We start from the raw sequence: 23,714 nt of genomic DNA on the forward strand, positions 1-23,714 counted from the left end.
AATTCGCTAGCCTCTTCGTTCGCTGCATAAAGACGATAGGTTTACCGCGCGGAAGATTCCGCGAACTCCACGCTCTTCCCGCGTACGCTGTATTCCTTCAACGAAGAAGGGAAAAACGCGGAACGTCTCGGAATTAATTGAAATCAGCATAACTCGGCGTTGAGGCGCGCGTTCCTTCGTGCGAAACGACGACACGGCGATTAATGGCCGGGATCATTTCATTCATCGTTCCTTTCCCGCGCGCAGGGGAAGCAACGCGAAGCGTGATGGTAAAGGTCAATGCCAATCGCCGTCGACGAAGGCAAGCCCCTAACTTCGATGGGAAGAATGCGATTTTTGTCGGTGATCGGCCGTCACAGGCGGCGCATTCCCCGTGCGTTTATTTACAGCGTACTAATTAGTGATCAACTAACGGGACAGATAGAATTATTAATATTCCGCGCTGATCGTTCTGCATAACGTGCTTTCACGCCCATCTAATTCGCTTAACTGCGAATATTTTGCCACGAAGTTGTGTTTCCGAGACAGGATGCCTTCGTAAATGTAAAAACTTTATAATTGATTCCCCATAATATTCCGAATAAACGCACGATTACTATCGATAAATTTTAATTTAATTTTAACCGAAATATGCCAATGCAATTTTGAAATGAGACGAAGATAATCTTTTATGTGAATGTAGAAATCTGAATGAATTACGGAAGTATATATGAGTCTGCGGGATTTCTTTGTATAACACCGTATTCTCGTATTCCCTCTTCTACTCATTTAATAGCACATGATTGCTCGTTGCGAGTGTTTGGCCACACCTGCACGTTTATATCCGAGTTCGTTCCCATGTTCGCTTACGTGATTGTAAGTTTCGTCGCACGACTGCCTCCAAGGCAGACGAGAGAAATGCCAAGAATTTCAGTACACTATATCGCGTTATAGAAGTATGCATTTCCGTGCTCAAAGAATCGAACGATATTAAAAGAACAAAAAAATATAAGAATATTTATAATCACGTAAAAACATTTTGTGTGTTGCAACTATGTTTTTATAAATTACATATTAAATACTTCATTTGAAAACAATACAATGAAGAGAAAATTCTATCGTAACAAATTATATTATGATAATTTATTTTTGCATTTCATTTCATCGCAGATATTTTGAAAACTAAGTATATTAAATCAAACAAAATAAAAGATAATTAATTTATTTCGTTTCACGATTAAATTCATAAAAATTGATGTATTATTTTAATTGTGAAAGAAATTTGTTGACGCTGACAAAAAACAAAACATTTTTACTACTAATGTCTAATAATGCTTCTTGAAATAATATCTGCATGTTTTTATTGCGCGTGCAGTTAATCTTTAGTTATTTGGCTTGTCCGCTGCATGCCACAAACTGCGTGCATACCGGGACCAAGTTTTTCAGACGTCCTTACAGTTACACTCCACACTGGTCTGCCTCGTCCTCGATCCAAAAGAAATGCTTGGCCGTTTAATTTCGAAGACGACAACGAAGACGAAGCCGAGGACAAGATGGTATCGATCGCAATTACCGGCGAGTAAGAGCAGATAAAACGACTCGCGGTTCTCTTGCGAAGAGAACGCGGAACACAGCCAAGAACAGATGTCGTTTCAAGGAATGTCAGCCGCTTGTTCTAAAGAATATCACGCACGCTCAGTTCTTTTCTATTTTACCCTTATCTATTTTGTTATATTAATTCTCGTTAACTTCATTTGACATTTTTTCATATATTTTATTTCGACGATATATCTCGATTACATAACTATATTTTTATATGGTATTTTGACAGAACATCAATGAATTTTATTTTCTTCTACTCTACAAGTTATCTCGTCTGCACGTAGATACCCACATAAATCATACATCCTCGTCTTATAAATCTCTGATAATAATCGAAGCGAACAGTTGAAAGTCCTGAGAACGATCCGTGACTTTTTCTTTTATGAAAGAAACTCGCATATCAATAACGATAATAACCAAGTGCTTGTACTCATATCTGTTATATTAATCAGATTTATGCGTATAATATAATTAGTATGCGACGTCTTGCAACTTTGTGGTTGATCGTAACTTTTGATGAATCTTGTAAAGACTTTGCAACATGATATATATCGAAATGCTATCAGAGAGAAAGTACGGTACGGTCTCTTTAAATAAGCTGATGAGTGAATGAATCTTTAATGAAATGATTAACGATGCACTACGCGAATGGATACATTTGATAAAGTTTCATCGGTGATCAGACGATTGATGCGATAACTCTTAAAAGACACGATGAAATAAGCAGACTATAAAATAAAAATATTTTACAATAATAATATATCATAGAATTGTAAGTAGGATAAGGAAATTCGCAAATTTTAGTAAGTGTCATTTTTTTACATTCCTTTCCCATTCGTCAGGGTAAATCAATCGTTATAATTAACAGTGCATGTTGGCAGTTCCTTTATGCATTCGAAGTACAAAGTGCAATAACACTCGGAGCATTAACTGGCACATGCATCGTGCCAATGACCCGCTTCGTCAGTAACCTAAACGGCTGTTCGTGTCCGGTCGTGCTAAAATTCTGTACGCTTCGTTTAAAGTAACTTTACACGTAATCAAACCCCAATTCATCGTGCGACGAGGGCTTATTGGACGGATCTCGCCTCGGGTCAAACTTCTGCCAAATATTTCTGCTGGATCACCCTGGTGCCCTCTCGCACGGCCTGTTCCTCTCTCGGCCGATGTAACACAAGTTATGTCCGCGCTGTCGTGCACGTTGCGCGACCACGAACGTACGGCCACGCATCGATCGTACATATCCGTCGGTGATAAAGTCGCAGGAATAAGTATTTATCTTCGTGCTAAAGCATCCCCATCCCTCTTTTCTTCCCATTTCTCCTTTAGGTCGGCGTCCTGCCGCGCGAAAGAGGATCCTGCGGGCTGCAAGCTCGCTTCCATCGCCGCGATAAATCGCCCGTTCATTCTCGCGCGCGAGCGAATCGTCGAGCAACAATGAGCCCGGTAACTTCCCCGGGAAGATAGGAAAAGGGAGACGGAAAGGGGGGAAAGGGGAACAAAGAGAGAAAAGCATCGCGAATATATATACGTATCTGATAGTTCGACCGTGAGTTATTAGTGTATGGCGCATACCGTCGTAAAGGAGCGCAAAACCCGCCTTTACGCCGCGGATCTTGAAGTAGTGGCGTACACACCACTCGGATAGATCCAACGATAGCTGCAAGAAACGACGTGAAATTACGATGAGAGACTCTTTGCGGCGATTTTAATGGAAAGCTCCCGGACGCGGCTCGATAGCATTCTTTTCAACGCTAATCGTTATTTTAACATCGTCGAGGACCTGCTAAACCTTCTTCTCCACCTCTTCCGCGGTGGTAATCTTCTAATTGCGAATTTTCATGCTCTCCCTCCCCCCTGTATACGTTACAAATTATTTCGTGCTTATCGATCGTCTGATCGGGACGATCCTTTGGAAATAAATTATGATGGAGCATGGTTTAAGTTTCGATTATCTTGATTCGTCGAGATCAAGTTTTTGCTCTGGCAACAAATAAACTACGCAAGCAGCACTTTTTGCACACCCTCACGCCTTCCTATTTGCGATGTTCTCATATTCGTGTGAATTTGCCGTACCGATTATATACCGCGAACACACTCTCGATCGCATCCGGTAAAAGTACAAGTTCATTGTCGCAGGAAGGACGATGGAAACGCTCGATTAATCGAACCGGCATTATACCGGTGGCTACTAAACCGGCCTGGCTTCTCGCGCATCGATTATGCCAAGCCTATGTCATGCAGGTGCGCAGTCCAGGTATTCCGTTGGTCTGCTTGTTTCTCTTATATCCGCGACAGAAACCGAATCACTCATGGATAAATTCCTTTCTTTTACGCGCGTTTTATCCCTGGGGATGAGAGATCGCGGTGATTTCTCCGCAAGTCTTTTTCGTTTTCGTGATGAACGAAACGGGTAACGGTTAATAAAGCCCGCCGATCGTCTATGCGTCCAACTACGATCGATGAACTAGATGTCGAACGAAAGTAGAAGTATTCGCTCGCATTCCTTCGCGAAAGACCTGTTGGATCAATTCCACGTAGTTGATAATTGGAGATTGGAGCATGTAATTGTTACACTTTATTTACTTTATAATAATTTAACATTTATTACTTAACCATTTTAAATATATTTATAAAAAATAATTTTAACGATAAATATGGTAAAATAAGTACATCTTGAGATAATAATAATTAATTATACAGTTTGTGATTATTATCTACATTGAAAAGAAGTAGAATCCATTATTAATCCAGCATTATCATTACATTATATTACCATTGCAGTTAAATTGAAAGTGTCACTTTTACGATACATGTTGAGAATAGTAATGATCGAATTGAAATTCTGGAGCAGCACGTGTTGTCTTGTTGAAACGACGAGAGAAGTGTCACTGCCTCATACGGTTTGATGGACTGTTTCTTCTGATGATTCTGGTCGTATAAGGTCCGAAAGTTAAATCTAGAAAGAGATACACACACACACACACACACACACACACACACACACAAAAGCAAGCATATTTTTGGCCTTGCACTTTTGGACCAGCCAGCAACTTTTTGGACTCACAGATTACCTTTTAATCCAATTGACCTCTAATTGATGAATCACGAATTTTAAGTATAAAACGTTTTAGATATTTAATTTAATGCGAATATATCTCTACAGATTTAGTATTTAAAATACTTTTTGCATTACAAATTTTTATTGCATTTTAAATCTTTCGTTTTGAAGCAACGTTAATAAAATTTATAATATAATAATCTATTCAAGAATTTTTCCTTCTTTTACCATATCTTTTTATTTTTTTCTTATTTTTATCATTTTTGTTTTTAAAATACTTTTATTTACATATTTCATCACGTATTCCATATTTTAACTTTGTACTGTTACTCGTTTGAAGACAGATCTCGTAAATATTCAAAAGATCCGATAGGCAGATAGTCCGCCAATGAGGTATTTGGCGGTTGAAAACGACACAATCCTATTAAAGTCGATGTACTCCGATTGCCTTTTTCCATAAGGCTGCTTCAGCCGATGACATCTGGTCAACGATCAGGAATGCCGAGCAATAACCGGTCCGTCTTGATACTTGCGAGCCTTATTTCTACCTAAGTAACATTCCTGAACAACGAGCGCGCGACCCGCGTCGAGCTCGCGTGGATTTCATTTTTGACACTCTCTAGAAATCGTATTTATGATTATTTCGTTCCTAGGAACGGCCATGACTTTTCTGCAAGCACGACAAGTACGCGGGCGAATCGGAATTCGCGATCGTTCGCGACTGATAAGACGCGCGTATACGTACGTAACTATTGCCCCGTTCTAGCAATCAAGATCGTTTATTTCGCGGAATTTCGCATAGTATTTTGCATAGTAAAACGTATAATTTGTCTTTCCTCCTACGTCCCTGAAGTCGCGCAGTCATTTTACATCCGCCTTGTCTCTTCAAGGCTCAACGTTGTTCGTGTTCTTCGCTTTCAGGTCAAAAGATTAGAGTTTTCCTTGGAGCATAAAGAGCGGGACTCTCCCTGACCTCCTGTCGTCACACCTGCGTTCCTCCCGGAAGCAGACAGGTGGGATGCAAATTATTCAATTAACGTCCGAACCTCAGGGCGCGCGGTGGTCGTTCGCGAATCACGGTATGCCGCACTTTATGACGGTTGCTTGGATTGTCGAGAAAGAGAGAGACAAAGAGGAGAGAAGACGGACATACAGAGGGCGATGCTCTTCGAAGCGGTGGTTAGATAGCGTTGACACCTTGATTGGCGGTGCAGAGTGCGTATCGTGCCGTGCACCATACGGAGAGGTAACTCCATAGTGACTGTCGTCATTTATCTCGCGTTGCTTTTTCGTCGTCGCCGTTGTCACCGAGGGATGCCATCTATGGCGAGATCGTTTCGCGAGTCGATCCACGTTTCTCGTTTCGTGCTTGCGCGGATAACGCTAATTAGCGGCTCGCTCGTAAAGATTTGAGCATGTCTTACTCCGTGCGTTACGCCCGCGGAGAAAGTGGCTTGTGGATGTGCGAGGAAGAAGTCGTCGCGATACGAACGAGCCGCGGCGCGGCGCGTCTCATTTCGCGGAGCGTGATTCTACCGGGCCGTATAAATCAGCACGTTAAGCGATTTAATCGCCGTTAATTAAATTACAACGTGTATAGCGGGGCAACGCGAGTCCCGTATTACCGTTACGCGGATCACTGGATATCTGTAATTAGTAATTGGCCGTTTAAGCCAGAACACCATGGGAGATCGAGCGACTCGGGATGCACGTTAATTTGTCACAGGCGTAAGTGATATTTATTGTCGTTTTCTCGAGTTATTAATTGCTCGCGGCTAAATAGCCCGTTAACGCTTCACGGCGTATCGTGGGTAAGCTTCTTGTCCCTCGCACCGACACGCGGAGACAAAGGCTGTCCCCTTTCTTATCCACGAATGGACAAAGGGTTGCCATCCTTACGTCTCACGGACGTTTCTTCAAGCGCGTCCAACAAAGCGCAGCGCAGCGCGACCGTCTTCGCAATTCGGAACGTGCACTTCCTTCGTAGATTTTAATTTTTCCGCGTGTACTGTAAGTAGACGTGAAAAACGCTGCGGTTTATCTCTTTTACTGTAGACAGTATGTAGCACGAGACGTATGACACGTACATACAGCCGAGCATCGTGTCGGTTACGAAGATATTCAATCGTGTCTCGAAGATATTCAACCGTGAGCTAAGAACTCTGGAAAACGTACATACTTGATAAAGATTATCGCTGACCTACTATAAGCAGTCGAGATGTCATCCGTAGACATCGGAAAATATTGCTGATGAGATATATGGTACGGTATTACTGTTCTAAAATTTTTTCCGCCAAGAATTACACATTCGTTGACCTAGGATTAGCTCAGGCGTGACCTGAAATCTAGGTGTTAAAAACACGAAAAGAGAGCAAATTCTCGCGCCTTTCCCGTGTCTTCCCCGAGAACGGCTGACAGCAGATGTAAACGGTTAACAGTATCCGGCCCCCACCTCGTGTGAATTTTATACGAGCAGGGCGAGCAGCGCGATTCACCTCCGCGACGCGCAGGTGGGTGTACATGGAGCGAGCGACTCTTCTTCTCGCGCGAGCATTCACTTGCCGATCGCGCGCGTATATTCACGTGCGTAGGTAATACTGTGCACACGTGTGTGCGTGTATACGCGCGAGAACGGTTCGTAGCTTGACAGCCGTTGACAACGACGACGGGGTGACGGCCTAACGGCACTTAAGTCCGTGGACGTTCATCTTATTCAAGAAACACTTTGGACGCGATCTTCTCTGTGGCGTGTGTAGGCGGGTTCAATTACCGTGGTCACCCGTTTGAACCCTAGGCTTCTCCCGGCTTCGATCGCGGACTCACGATAACTCGAGTTAACACGCGAGACCGGCACACGGTCGCGACGCTCCACCGTTTTCGCGCGCGGATGCAAATGCGACCGCCTTATTTATTCGCCACATTGTGCCAGACGCCCGAGAGACCTATGCAACGGGATGGATTGTCATTTGTGTGCGCGCGCTCTTGTCATTTGTCCGCGACAGCTTTTTTCCACGTCGCATATTTTTGTGACGTGGTCGCAAATCGCTTGGAACGCGGACGGTTCACGCTGATAGCCCAAAGTGAAAGAAATGCGTCGCGCGTCGTAATTGATTGCGCGTTCGCTATGCACGGAGATGTAATGATATTTACAGGGTAAGTGGCGAGGGCCGTGTGCCTCTTTAGTTTCTTATTTTCGCCGCACATATAAGGAGTATATTTCCGCGAAACAGCCCGAGGTTAACGACCTGGATGGAGGTAAGATAAGGGGAAGGAGGAGACAGGAAGGAAGGCCACCGGCGAAAAAGTGTCTCGATTCCGCATACGAACCTGTACTTGTTGCGCGCGATTATGCATGCATTAGGCGTATTCCGAGTACGCCCGGCTCCAGATTGCAATCAAGCAAAGATGGATCGCTTCACCTCTGTACGAATGTGGACTCGCAATGCTACGAATATTGAATGACAGACACGTGTCTTATATTATCCTTTTTGTTTCTCGTCGAGGAGAGCAAAGTTTAGTGAGATACTTTATAATGTGACGCCCATATATTTCCCATATAGTTTTTCCCATATACTTTCCACATAATTTTTCCCATACACTTCCCACATTTTTTTTCCCATATACTTCCCACATAGTTTTTCCCATACACTTCCCACACAGTTTTTCCCATACAATTCCCACATAATTTTTCCCATATACTTCCCACATAGTTTTTCCCATATACTTCCCACATAGTTTTTCCCATATACTTCCCACATAGTTTTTCCCATATACTTCCCACATAATTTTTCCCGTATTCTTCCCACATAGTTTTTTCCATATATATCCAGCATAATTTTTCCCTTATATTTCTCACATAGTTTTTCTCATATACTTTCCACATAGTTTTTCCCATATACTTCGTACATAGTTTTTGCCGTATACTTCCCACATAGTTTTTCCCGTATACTTCCCATATAGTTTTTAGTTAACATACTCGATACATATAAGTTTCAAGCTCATGAATGACATTAAAATTTCTTTTTTTGCAAAATCTATAGTACGAGCCAACAGTTCTAAAACTTTTGTCACCTTATTTGAGCCAGCCGCATTTTAGTGATGAAAGAAGATCAGCTTTATATTAACTACATTTGTTTATTAGTGCGATATATCTAGTGTAATCTTTTTTTTGCTTCATATTACATGAAGCTTTTTGTTAAAGGAGACAATGCAGGAATTTTCGCGAACGTTTCTAATTTAGCACCCACACTTGGAGTGTCTACGCCAATGGCGGTCAAGTCGAACGAGGGCCGAGAAAGGACCGGTTCTCTCTCCGGTCGTGCGAGATCCCTTCTACTACCCGTCGGGTTCCGATCCGCGGGGCCTTATGTGGCCCCCTGGGCCCCACGCTGCATCGACTCGTTTGCTTGATCCTCTCGGGCAAGCAAACTAACTTCGGGATCTCGAGAGGTTTGCGCCGAATGGGCACCACGAGTTGCTCATTACCGCGGAACTCGTGAGATGCTCGCTAAATTGGTCGTGCGAAAAACATCCCTGTCCTTGAAACTGTAATATAGAACTCATGTTGGCACTAAGTAAGAAACATATTTCTTGAGAAAAATGGAATGTACAAATGACTCTACAGTAGCAATAGAAAGACTGATCATCTCTTTACAACTTCAGAGAATTAAAAACTTATATCACCTTCGATAGCGATACAAAATTTGAAATTTAATGATTTCATTCTATATAAGAATTTAGAAAAGATATTTATTTTACATTATTTTACATTTCTTGCACAATTAATGTTTACAGAAGAAAAAAAATGAAATAATTATATCTTATGTGAACGTCACTCATTTGTGAGTATAGTTGACAAAGTTGAGTCATTAATTCTGTACCTCATTACACATTGCTTATTTACGCAATTGCATTGGAAAGTGACACCCCGTTAAATATCAGGTAAAAAAAGATTCCATCGAACACTGAGATAGCAATGCGTTGCGATAAAAGATTATTCCGCGCAATAAAGCTCTCCCGCGCCAATCGTCTCTCGCGAGATAGTTTATAAATGATTCGTCGCGATCGTCGACACATCGTGTAATTCACTCCTCCAGATAGAACGTACTCGCGGCGACTCCGCTCGCATCAAGGAGAATCGGCTTTCTTTGATTGCCCCCGTTCGCCATGTAGAAGCGCGCCCGCTCTCCGTAGGAGGTACCCTTCCGTGCCTTTTTCTCCAAGCCGTTCGACTTGACGCGATGGAGCACGCAAGTGGTTCGATAACTCTCAACCATAGTTACGCAGCGGGACGATACCGATCGGTCGATACGTCATTCTCGATAACCCCTTCTTTCTTCCTCTCTCGCTCTCTTCTTCTCGATAAGGAAGTGATGATCCCCGAAGGCAGAGAGAGGCGAGGCCATCCTTCCAATTAATAAATTCACCTCGCGTCTGCATAGCCGCCCCCTCCCGCACGCGTCTCCGCGTGTGTCTCCTCTTCGTACCGGACGCGGCGTAATTTAAGCCGCGACGCACAGCGGGGCGACGCGGCGTAATAGCGACCTTACTCTAGACACGCGCGTATGGTTGCGTGACTTTGCGTTTTCTTCAGTCGGCCCGGAAGTCCCACGGCAGCGGAGCCGATCGATTTCTCGAGCGCATGCTGCGTCGTTGCGTATCGATTAATAAGTCCGACCGAAATATTGGCTCGCGGACACCAGCGCAAAGTCCGTCGACAAAGCGGCTGATGTCTCTTCTCGATTATCGTATGCATCGCAGCGGCCAAGTCGCCAAGTAGTACACTCTCGTGGCGATACTTTAGGTATGGCTATTAAGCGCTTGGCCGGAAAGCGGATGCCGACAAGGTCGAGCTTGCCTGTGCTCCCAGGAAGACTTCTTTCCGTGTTAATTAATCAATTCCCCTCGTTTCTCGATTATATGCCGGGAGCGTTGCCAATGGCGTAACACGGCTTACGCCCGATGCATGCCCGCGGCATAATGATATTATTCCTGCCACGATTTACCGCCCGATGCAGATAACTGACGACCAAGAACAGGTATTACGCGCGTACCTCCTCAAGAAGAGCTAAATCGATTTGCCCGCTCGTTAATAAGCGTTCTGTCTCTTCACACGATTTATCAAAAAATCCCTACTGTAATATTACGCGCGTTATTTTGGGTAAGAGAATATGTGCAGATGGATAAAATCGCTTCAGCTTTCGAAATCTCAAAATAAGTAGAAGCAAATTTAATTTCTTCTTTCCTTTCGTCCCAAATATCCCAATGTCATGCAATATAAAATTAAACACTATTACTAAATCATAGAAGAAAAAGGGGAGAAGGATAAAACGTAATAATTAAGACAGTGCTTAATGTTAATCTTAATTTGAGATTGATGAAATTAGCTTGATTAAGCTTGATGCGACAAGGTAAATGATGATGAGAGTATCGTCACGGCTTAGCAATCTTTTTACGGTAGTTGAACAAAACTGTCAAGTCATGCTTAGACTTTCCTGTTCAATTGCCTTTGTTTCAATATTTCCCTTTGCCCGCTAGAATCCTACGCGCCGCCGCGCGCGGAACCGATTCGCCGCCTCGATAATCGTTCGATTCTTTTCGCGTTTATCGGTACAAGAGCAGGAAGAACTCGCGCGCGTGATTGTGCGAATGCGAGTCTCGGCTTCTGGGGCCGTTACTCCAGGAAATCGCATGCGGTACTACGCATTTGCAACGCGCGAACGTTACGTACTGCGTAGTACGGCGCGCGAGTCCCTCGTAGCGTGTTGCGCCGATTCTTTCCGGCGTGCCTCGCGAGCGCGCAGGGGGCAGATAAGGCGAGCGCGATGCAACCGTGGGAGGAACGAACGGGCCGAGATTCTTCCCGCTTGAGAGCCTTTCCACATTTCCACAAGCGACCTATCCCGCAAGCGACCAAGCCGCTCGTTTTCGACCGAGCCGCAATGCGGCCCGTCCTCTTCCGGATGCGTCGCCGCTCGGCAGTCGTGGAGATAGCCAGGGATTACTTAATCCTTTAACCATGTAAAAGATGCAAATGTGTCCCACGTACCTCAGACGTTATGCCTCAGACGTACCGTACTTTACAACGTTAATTGTCTCAATAAGGAAGAATTATTCGGGATAAAAGTTCGGATAATGTTATACAAATGTTAACACATACGTCAAACTAAATAATAGACTAAATAATAGAATTTACATGAACTATGTGGATATTTGATTTATTATTTTATCTTTCTTTATATAGATATTATATTCCAGTGTTAAATTATCATTTACGTGTATTTATGTTATCGCATGAAATTCTCATGCAATGAGTATAAGTACGCAACGCCTGCGCATCGAAAGGGTTAATGCGTGGAGCCGCATAAAGAACGACGAATGCGAAAGTGACTCACGTGGAATGGAACGTGAACGATAAGGCAAAGAAGTGCATGGGACCGCGTAATGCACCAGTATTTAAATAGCATTATTTTCTGCTTTACGATAATGCGCTTCGCGTTTGCACGAGCACGAGCGCGTATTTCACCCCGCTTTTAACATACAGTGGGCGGAAGGCGTAGATCAGTGTCATCTCTATGAGCTGCTCTCCGTATAACTGTAACGGAGGCCAGAAGAAGTGCCGCAACTTATTCTATGTCGTAATGAAATTTACGGATACTCGACGTATCGAATCTAATGTTCTCCGGTACTCCCTTTCGCGTCATTCGTTTGATATAATTACGGTGCGATTCCGCTCCATTAGCATAGGAGTTGCGCCATTTGCGTCTGACGAAAGCCTACGTGATGCGCGCCGGAGAAAACCCCGGTTCCACGGTTACGATCACACCGAATCAAGTCATCTGAAGTTATTGATTCCACACGAGCAGGGTCAACGATCTCGCCATTCGAGTCGACGAGATCGCAATTACCGGTGGCGTGATTCGAGAAACGAATTAGAGAAATACAATGGATTATCTCGGTATCGATCGATCGAACGAGCAAACGCATCCGTGTTCCTTTTTCTTCTTTCGGGCGCAGGAGAGATGTTCAATCCCGCCGGTCCCCTGAAATATCTGCGGGATCTCTCAAGAGGGAGGCGGAGGAGAGAAAGAGCGGAGAAATATGTAGATATAGATAATCTCTAGTCCAACAAATGGAAGTGCGAGTCAAGAGCCATGATAGCACACCTGCGCCGAGTCGGCGTTGTGTATTATTCGTCGATTACTCATGATAATTACTACCGTAATCGGTAAGAATAAATTGCGCATTACGACACGTCGTTCTTTTACTCGGCCTTTGCTTTTTCGTCTTTACCGATCGCGCACACCTTTTGATCTCCCCCGAAGTAATGACGCGACTGGCGGTGGAATTCAAACGGGCATAAAAATCGCTGGGATTGAATCACGATCGACACCGATCGCATTTCACATGGTGAATCCGGGCACGGCGTTTTACACAGATTCGTGATATCGATTGATAAGATCGAGGATTCTGTCGAACTCCGAGAATCGTCTCTGGTGTCACGATCTTCAACGATATTTACGATCATGGTGCAAGATATTTTATATTGTCTATAAGGATAGCTTCTGATATCCTAACGGTCGCATACTTTAACGGGTTTGCATAATTACATGCAGGGAATTAATTGATCGTCGCCATCAATGTTTGATATTAATTACTTCGATCGAAGTTGTAAGGAACGTTACGTGAAAGTACACGTTAATCAGGCGGCGTAATACAGGCTTAATGTTTCACGCGTAACGTCCATATCGTGCTGTCGAGTTATGGCCCGCACTTTCAAAAAGGAACATGAACTCTCGGCCGCGTCGTGGGCTAAAGCGACGGAAATTACGAGCCCCTTCGCTCGGATACGAGTGCGTGATCCGCCGTATTTCACCAATTTATCTTTTTCTCGTTGCCTCGCCTTTCTACTCCGTGCTTTACGCCTTCTCCCTTTTCGGGTGAATGCCTTTTGCACGCGGGTGAGAAAAGGATATTTTTAGCGATTACGTCATACAAGTCTCAACTAAGAGTTATTCAATTTTGCAATTACCGATCATCAATGCTTGTAATGAGAAACTTTTAAATATTATGGATATGCCAATTAATATTAATACTAAACAATAATATCGTAATGTTTTTGTATAAATAAACAGGAGATTTACTAGCAAAAATAAAATAAAGAGAGACTGTGAAAGTTGTAAATAGAGAATCTCACGGACGCAGGCTCTCATTATTGTGGCCGGAACACGGAATTTCACGACTTTTCCATAAGTTTTTCCAACACGGTTGATAACCTCGTTTGGAATAATTCTATCTCCCGTCTGTATCGCGTCGCGTAAAACAAGCGAAAGCTGTTTCCCTTACAGACTTTCGGCCCATCAAACGTTGCATGTAGATCGACTATCGTTGACTATAACTCCTGTCCATGAATGTGTGATAGGCTAACGCATTCGGTTATGCTAATTCAAATCGACTGCCGAGATGATTGCAGCGAAAGAGGGAATTGGATTCGCCTCATTATCATAAAATGACGATGTGACGGATGAGAAAATTGATTGGCATAGACATGTCGAAGCGCGTGCCTAGCTTACCGCCATAACGCCTTGTTTTCTTCCTCTTCGAATGAGTAATGTTTCTCCGATTATTATGTTAGTTTTGCTAGCAATGTTATGACTGACAATATTCCGTAGCAACATTGCGTTAGATTTTTAGATAATTAGATAAAGGGGCGTAAAAAAAGCAGCATAATCAAGTACATGATTATATCGTACACCATCATGTGCGTCAATAAGTTCACGCAATTAATATCAGCATCTATATCAATCGCAGTGTCTAACATCATCTCGCGTACGAATCCTAATACATCAATGTCAGTCGTCGATGTTATAAATATCGATATCCATGAAGGTGAAAGAATGTTATATTTTTGTACATGCGAACGTTTAAGCGAATATAGATTTTGATTTGATATCTGTATCGGCGGCAACATCGGGAGATTAGTAACGTTTGGCGTGAAAGTCATATAAAAGTGATATATCGTAAAAGTGATATATCAAGATTCGCAGGATAATTTTCTCGTAAATCCGCCGTTACCTGAGGAGTCCCGTGGCACTCCTCAGAGCGCGGATAAGCCATATCTCACGCAGCTGGATCTGTCCTCCGCTGCCATATAGATTGTGAATTAGTAGCGAGGATTCTTTCGCCGTGGCCTCATCTACGGCCAATCGACTATCTACTCATCTACCCGAGAACACGAGCCAGGACATCGTCCAGGTATTCGCTGGCGCGAGCAGTCTGATACATGACACGCGATGCAGCACACCGTACTTGGATGCCGCGGCATCGAATAGAAGATATACGACACGCGCGAACGTTGTACGAATAACGATTTACACCGCGGCGCTAAATGAGGCTGCGACGATCAATTTCGTACTTCCTCCACTTACTCACGGCTGCAAATCAGCTCCTCAAGAGGTATCTATATTCGACGTACTTCCAAGCTAGCAAAAATAAATTGTATGGACATAGACCGGTAATTAAGCAGCACATAAAGTATTGGAGCATCTATCATGAGACCGAGGGAAGGGGGGGGAGAGTATATGAGAAGAGAAGAGGTCTTGTGTGCTGAAACCAAGACGTGGAAAGCGCTCGCGCGTGCAATCATGGGATGAGAAGCGGATTTCTCATCCGCGCTTCATTTTACGCCAATGGGGCTGCACCACTTCTGAAGGCGTGCTTCGCGAGAGAATACCGCCGAGAGATGACTCGTATGACTTGTATTCTCAGCGCGACATACCGGTACTGGCGACGGCTACCGTTCGAGACGACACGGCGTGGCGAGAGGCGCGACGTGTGACGAGGGGCCCACGCGTACGTACGTGAAAGATGCGAATACACCGCCAACGCGGGCGTCTGCGCTCCGTAAGAGCTGGATCATAATTCTGACCTGAGCTGAGAAAAGAATCGAGCCGACTCCGAACCATGAGCGACCCACGAGATGCCGGCGAGTCGCTTGTCATCCCACCATGGTTCACACCTTCCACGCAATCTCTACCTTCTCTACTTTGTCCCCTTGCTCTCTCGTCTACCTTCTTTTATATATCCTTCTACCTTCCATTCGTTGGCCTCGCGTTTGCGACTCGTTTGCGTGTGCACAAATCACCAGTATCGCCAGTATTGAATTTACCGCTTTGAGCCTCCTCGAGAAAACCAGACGAATCGGTGAACCAGACGAATGATAAACCACGCGCAGCGTCGTACGTCTCTTCCACATTCTACAATCGATTGAGATTCTTCTGCACTCTTCGTCAATTTCTTTCTCTTTTACCTTTTAGAAACGCGACCTATGCAGGTTTCGCTGACCTTCATTGTCTCTTGGGCGGCCAGCTTCCGTTACTGACATCTCGCGATATTTCTTCCTTTGTGTACATATGCGAATGTTGTTGTATGTGTGCCAATTTCTTATAAAAATTCTTTACACTTTGAACATGGTACCTAAAGTCTTATAAACTAGATTTTTCAAACTTCTTAATAGAAAAATAAGACTATATTTATTAACACTTCATTATTAACGCCAATCAATATTGATAATATTGATTAGTGTAAGAGTTTAAAAATTGCTTTGAGAAAAACAAAATGTATATACATTCCAACATTTTAAATAAGAAGCGATATCTTCGCACCTTTTATTAATTAATGATCCGCATCGAAATTGCATGGTAACGCGTCATCACGAATACATTTCGACCACGTGATGAATTTGCATCGGTGAGTCACGTTGGATAAAATCCAACTCGATTTCTAAGAGCCTTCTTCGTACGGCAGATCGTTCTCCGGAATTACGTATTCGGATACCCAGTCAACGAACTCGACGTGCATTAATTACGTGACGCTTTCGCCCCACGTTGCGAATTCTCTTGTACTCGTATATCTATTCTGTCTTACCTTCTTCGTTTGTTTTTGGCTCTTTGCGTTTTTTTTTCTCATCCAAATCATACAATAACGAACGTCAACAAAGCGGAACATTGTCGCTCAGTGCAACGTAACATATTTTCGTATATGCGCACATTCATCAACCCGGAAACAACAAATAATACTCTTTGTGGGTTACAGTATATGCCATTAGGTTTTACTGAGCATAAAAGTACGTATTATGAGTTAGGTAACAAGATACACCGTACACGTATCTACTCACCAGTAACATGATAACTGGCTGATAGAGCACGATCCTTGTTGTGCAAAAATCGAGCACGTTTAGGATAAGAAGTGATCTGTTTCGCATTTACTAATATCTGGGACAAAATTATTTCATTACTTAATTAATTGGACCATAAGTTAACATATGTTATTCCACGTACAATAGAAGAAAATTATTTCTCCTGTAAACCGCGAGGTAGTTGCAAATTAAATTACATCACATACATTTCGCCACTATGCGAACGTAGAGCATCGCTAATCTTAAAGAGCACGTTTCACGCTCTCTTCGCCGGTAATTGTCGCGCGTGAGACTTTTGCTCTCTCGCATGTCGGCGGGAAATTAGTAGGAACATCGAGGTGACAATCTTCCTTTCCCTCCCCCCTCCCCCCATAAACGGCAGTCTTTATCGCCGAGATGCGGTGCGCTCGCGCGGGAAAATGAATTCCAGCAAATTTATCACGGCGAAACACGGCGACGCCGCGATGATACCGTCGGACGGTCTGCAATTTAAGAGGCGTGATTTAGGAGCACGCGGTCCGTAACGCTTTAATACGCGCGAGAATTGCGCCCGCCTCTATTCAACTTCTACGCGCATAACGTGAGAGCGCGGCGCGTCTTGGCATGCGCCTTGCGCCATCGTCTGCTCTTCTGTTCCTCCTCCATTCCGTTCGCTCCTACGAAGCGCGCGACGCGCGTGCAAATGCACCTCACGATCGCGGAAAACAGGCGCGTATAACGTGTAAGCGCGTCAGTCAATGAATGCACGTGAAGGAGCGCCGAGCGTGTGCTTGGATCGGGAAGAATTCGGGATTGAAGGCGCGCGGGACCTCCTCCGGTCCGTGATGACCCATGCAAATTCGCGCCGTCATTTTTGTCTACGTTCCTGCCTTCCTCTCCCATTCGGTCCGCAAGCATTTGCGGGGAATCACCGAAATCTGCCGTGTTGTTCCTTCGCCACATTATTGCAATTTGCGGTAATGATCACTCACGCGGTATATTCCCGTTGGCAGTCGATGTCGGAAATTATACGCTGCGCTGGTGTTGCGTGCACGAAAAGAATAATGGGGGAGTCGCGCATCGACAGCAACCGATAACTCGTATGAGACATCAAGAAAAAGGAGAGATAGCCGACGTGGACGTGCATAGGGTTATTATAGAAACAGCACCCTCCTCCCCCCTCTCCACTGCTCCGACGGAGCGGTAATTGAATCGCGCGGCTTCTTATTGCGGAAGTCTCTATCGCGATTTATTCATAATGAAATCCAGTAGATCGAGCGTGGCACACTAGCCTACAATTCGAGGAACGTGCTAACGCGAAACTCTCCGGTTCGAGAAAATATCGGAATAGTGGTACGTATTTATCGTACGTCATTACGTGCCGATTGCGCTCAGGGCGTGCTTTAGAAATCGCGGTTCTCTCGTCTTATGCGTCTCTGTCCCGTCTCGTTTCTCGTTATGCAAAACCGCGGCGCTGACACGCCCACCGTAACAAATCCAATTTAACGCTCGCTAGCTGATTGTGAGTTCCAAATACGTGGTTGCTAGTAGCTTCACGTCCAATTGATTGGCGAAAAATCGATTTCTCTAATCAGCCTATTGTATGACGTACGCGTTGCAACAACGGATCTGATACTTTGCGAGCTATTTCGGTCGTGTACAAGTTACGGAATTAGGAACGGGAATTACAACCGTCAGGTTTGTTATGCGCCTGATTTGCGAGTATAGTCGGTGCAACGTAATAAATCCGCTACTTGCGCGCCATTGTATTCGGAGCGATCGTAATTCCGTACTTCCCGGCTGCTTATTAGCAAATACGTGCCGGGTATTTAAAGAAATATCGATATTATTCGTATATAGATCATGGTGTACTTTCGCCTATTACGAAATCGCTCAAGTATTTTACGATCACCTACGTGCCGGCGATGCGCGGACGTCCTAGGGTCCGGTGCGTGCTCCGCGTTGCGTGCCGTTGAAGTTTCTTGCAATTAGGAGTCATCACAAGTCGGAAACTTCGTAGGTCGCATGGGTAAGAATCGGCAATGCTGGCTGCCTCAGGGGCAGTCGATTCCAAGACGTTTCGCCGTCAGATTATAAAATTTTACCGTTCGCGAAACGGCGCTCATGGCTTCGCAAGACCGTTTTCTTGCTCGCCGCTCGTATCTTTTTTCTCATGCTTCTCGTGACGTAAAATACTATGTAAAAATAACGTTTGCAAAAATGTTCCGATGATAAGATGCAATAACAGTCAACTTTACAGACAGTGATAAGTAATGTTGTCGATCATTGTCTTGAAATTGAATTAATTACGTTATAAAGAATATATCACAAAATCATAGTCTTTAGATCCCAAAAAGTTCTAAAAGTTCTTGATCGATTTATTTTTGAATAATTTTTTTATTTTGAGTTGATAAATGAAATTTCATCAATGATAATTTCGTTAGTTGCTTATCAAATAAAAATTTTATGTTTATTGCTAATTAATACTGACCACCCATGTTTTTAATGTTAATTTAAAAGTACGCTGTTAAATTTGTTGTTTTTGTAAAACGTTGTCGCGATCGTCTCGGGGAGAGATATTCATAGCCGTTTTACAATTTAAATGAGTCAAAGTGCTCTCTGCGCGTAATTTATGATTAATCCATGACGATTTAAATTAATCGTGAAACAAATAAAAACCTGCTCGGTGAAAAGTTAAACGAACGTACGTGGCAATATCTTCCGTTGGAGATATGCAATCATTTCTATTTTATTTTTTAGCATCCGTGTTCCTCGTTAAAAGCTGTCATCATTCACGCGCTCCGGAGACCCCTGACTCGGAAATAGCGTTATCTATCAGTTTCATCAATCACACCGCTGAGTGTGCCTCTATTAACGCGACTCATTACTCCTCTGTCGCCCGAGAGTTAACTGCACGTACACGTGTCTTTAAACTCGCCCAAAGGTTAAATAACCAGTCGTAAGACGTTTTCCTCGGATTTTATCTCGTAACCGACACATCCAGCATCCAGCTTTACAAGCTCGTATTCACTACTAGATAATGTAATTTTCCCCGCGAACAAAGTAAGATTGGTATGAGGCCGCTCATACATCTATGTTAATCGTGATCGTTTACATTGCTAACAAACATCCACGACGATGTATCACACGATGTCGAAAAATTCACATTGAGTTCCCAGCGTTTAAAGCAAGGGCTAAAACCGGTATAATTTCCATCAGCTCAATTAGCCGCAAAGAAATATATTCGCCGCACGCTAATCACATTACATTTACATTTTGTCTAGAATATAGGCATGCTTTTTCTATGGTCTTGTTTCGAAATGTAAGTGCGTCAACGTTGTACGCGGGTAAATTTTAGAATCAAAAGAGAGAAGTTATTGCACGAGGCGTTATGATTTATTGGAAATATGGGTGATTAAATCGTTCGATTGATAAAATATTCACGTAAGATTTAATTTGCATGTAACGCGTGCTATCTCATAAATATGTGAAAACCCTGCGCCCGATTCTGTTATATTTACGCGCAATCGCTTAATCTACTCTATGCGACGGCCTAATCGTGAGATTTTATCTCGGGGGAACGTCGAAGCTCATGCTTTTAATTTTCTGCTCACTTAGGTGTATCCCGGATGGCGGGGACGTCGGTTACACGATGACGGAGTTGCAACCGTCGCCGCCAGGATATCGCGTTCAGGATGAGGCCCCAGGCCCACCTTCCTGTCCCCCGGGGTCCTACAAATACGCGAGCCATAGCCACGGGAGCGAGGCTACCAATTTCAAGAGTGCCACGTCGTATTCTCAGGAAAGCTATGGCCTTAAGCAGAGTCCACCTCGAACGGTGGCTCCTAACGAATATTACCGTCGCAGAAACGACGGACGGAGATCCAGCACGGAAAACGATCACGAGGGTGGCAACGGCGGCAAGAAGACCACCGCGATTGCCAGTTACAACGACGGTCACAAGAAGAATACTCCGGGCTATAAGAACGACTGCGGGTACGTGCTCGCGATTATAAGCGCACTTTTTTTTCTCGACGTTTGCTCACGCGAACGTTCTTTTTCTGGTCTTTTTCTGCTTTCGTTCTCCCTTTCTGTCTCGTCTGCTCTTTTCGATGCGAATTACCGCGAGCGAGGATTATCCGGCAATCTGATAAAATAAACTATCGATATAAAATGATTCTTAATCGAATACTGTAATCACAAGATAATCCATAGGATAATAGACTTTCGTCACATAATATCTGTTGCAAACTTGTCAACGTGAATTTGAGTGAAAAGATATGTATCTGAGTTTTCTTTTTAATTGTTGCAAAAATAATAATCATGGAAGGTAACATCACCGGAAACATTCCGATTATCACGCAAGTTAACAGCGTTGACAGTATCATAAATTATGCAGTCCGCACGCATCCTGGTAATAAAATGGTTCAATGACACCGCGCGCAGAAGCAGCACCGCGGTGCCGTATTACGAGTGATTCATTGGGCGAGGCGCTAATAAACACAGATGATTTCGTGTCCGCGCGTAATTGTTTCCACGTAGGGAGGACGTTGCGTCACGCGTGCTATTTCTGTTCTTCCCGCGCGTTCTATCGCGGAGCGCAATGTGTACAAGCCACTTTAACCGCGACGTTTCCATGCCCGTCTGTCCCATTAGATACAGCGAGAACCTCGGATTCAACAGCTTCACGCTCCCTCTTAATGAGAGAGACGAAGCTTCGCCACCACCGACGCCGCCAGTTAGGGATGCCTCCAGCCTCAAGGGCGTGTGTTACGGCCCGGGACACGAGAAGTATCCTTCGTGGCCGAGCGCGCCCGAACGACACTCCGACGAGGAGATCCACAGCTCGGGACACAGCGGTTCTCACCGCTCCAAGTCCTGGACCGATCACACCAACTATCCGAAGGAGAAGCCGGCCCAGTACACCAGACCACACACGAAGAGGCCCAATCCCGCGTTCACGCAGCAGGTAACTTATAAAGCCCTCTTCGTTTCCCGCAAAACGGTCGTTACGCCGCACGGCTTATACAATCCGAACGTAGGCCGAGCGTTTATATAGCGGCGTAATGTCGTGATTTACTATTAATTAGATACGTAAAAGATATCGCACACAAGCACGCGCGATTTCAATTTCTATTACCTTTAGGTTTTACTGTTAAACATTAATGCCCTTTCGCTGCGCGCCAAGAGAATAAGTTTTGCAAGAATAATCACGACGATTAGTAGGATTGGATAACGCGTGTAATATAATATAATGACAAGTAAGAAGTTCTTATTATAGCTTTTAATGGATCAAATTACATTTATAAAATTTTTACCTTCGTGTCATGCACGCGATTTGCATCAAAGCCGATTTCTTTATAGAAATTTTTGCTCCTATAGCTTAGAATTCGCCGTGTCAGTCGTTCTCGATTGTCTTGCCGGTTGCAAAATCGAATCTCGTTTACACCAAAGTATCCCGGCGGAATAAACAAGTCACGAGGTAACGGAGCTTATCGGGATACTTTCCTCATGCTTTCAAACGAATTACAAAGTTTCACGTCGACACTATCCACAATGTTTAGCAATTAAAGGGGCTTATCCGGGCGAGCGTGCCATGTTAAGAATCGGGATCACCGCGGGGCAAGACCTTGATGTATATATCGTGCTGCGCCCTAAAACAAGAGTACGCAATTAATCTCCCACACCCGCACCCTCCTTTCTCTCGGTGACATAATCGCCATCGTGCTACTGGCTTTCTCAGAAGTAGGCCGTGATATTTCGATGGTCCGACCCACATCGAGTCGTAAATTCCGGTACGTACCAGCAGCCCTCCGGTTTCAAGCGCGGAGAAGACGACGAGTTAAAAAAAACCGAGAAGGATGCTAAACTTAGCCTACGTTCCCTTTTTTTGCTGGCCATGAAGTTTTATTAGACTGGCGCAATTTCTATTTTAGAACGCACGCAATTAGTTCTCTGCTGATGTATTTTAAGATCGAGACCTTTTTACTCTTTTTTTCATCGCGGAAATGCGAGAGCGAATTACGTATAAGACCGTGAGTCACAGAATACCTTAGTTGAAAGCTAATCATTATACGCATAACGCAGATGCAGATAAATGCATCGTTGTTGAGTATGCAAATATTTATCGACTCTTAAAGAATTTATATAAGATATATATATTTCATTAATCGCGTGTCGTTCTTCAAGTTTACCGATGTTATGGATGTGAGTAAAACTTAGAAATAAAAATTTAAAAAATTTGACAAGCGCCACTTTCTAAGTATGTTTGTGATTTTCTATTACACTGCAAAAATTGAATATTGCAGTTGAAGACGGTAATGGAGCGTTGCGAAAAGATCCCAGCCGAGACTTACGAGTCACGCAACAGAAGTAACGTTGAAGAAGAGCCGAGGTTGTGGCCGCGCGTGGATCGCGAAGGTAAAGCTTTGGGAGATGCGGAATACGTAGTTCCATCGCCACCGGAACGGGAACAGCAATCTCAGACACTGAATCACGTTGATTTGGAGGCTTATGTAAGAGGCTACCAGGACCCTCAGGTGTCTCAGGTAAGAAAATATAGCCACATATATAAATATACATATATAAATATACACATATTCCTAGAATTCCCCCTATGCAATGTGAAAAAATATATACCGCATAGGTGTGAATATTGTTTTTTTTCTTATTGTGATTTCGATTTTATCATGTTTCGTGATTCATTAGGTGGACCTCTATCGCGAAACTACCTTAACGCAAGCGGGTCTTGAAGAATATACGAGGGTGCAACATTCTCAACAAGCCAGCTACGCGCAATCCGAGGGATACCACAGTTACGTATCTAGCGTAGATTCTACGACAAATACGCCGTTTCTCGATAGGTGAGAATACTTTCATGTATTGTCTTGTTAACAT

The 23,714-nt window shown here is 43.9% G+C and overlaps 1 protein-coding gene across 4 annotated transcripts in view; it reads left to right on the plus strand.

Annotated features, from left to right (window-relative positions):
* Positions 1-23,714, plus strand: part of Shrm (shroom) — a 130,740-nt gene that overhangs the window by 63,298 nt on the left and 43,728 nt on the right. For all 4 annotated transcript variants that reach the window (XM_089077308.1, XM_089077310.1, XM_089077309.1 and 1 more), the window contains exons 2-5: positions 20,436-20,813; positions 21,474-21,786; positions 23,126-23,365; positions 23,526-23,680. In XM_089077308.1, the coding sequence (XP_088933434.1) occupies positions 20,436-20,813; positions 21,474-21,786; positions 23,126-23,365; positions 23,526-23,680 (1,086 nt within the window). The remainder of the gene's footprint in view (positions 1-20,435; positions 20,814-21,473; positions 21,787-23,125; positions 23,366-23,525; positions 23,681-23,714) is intronic.

Source organism: Pogonomyrmex barbatus, unplaced genomic scaffold, assembly GCF_055798465.1.
Source record: "Pogonomyrmex barbatus isolate J1 unplaced genomic scaffold, ASM5579846v1 scaffold2, whole genome shotgun sequence".
In the NCBI taxonomy this organism is placed as follows: Eukaryota; Metazoa; Arthropoda; class Insecta; order Hymenoptera; family Formicidae; genus Pogonomyrmex; species Pogonomyrmex barbatus.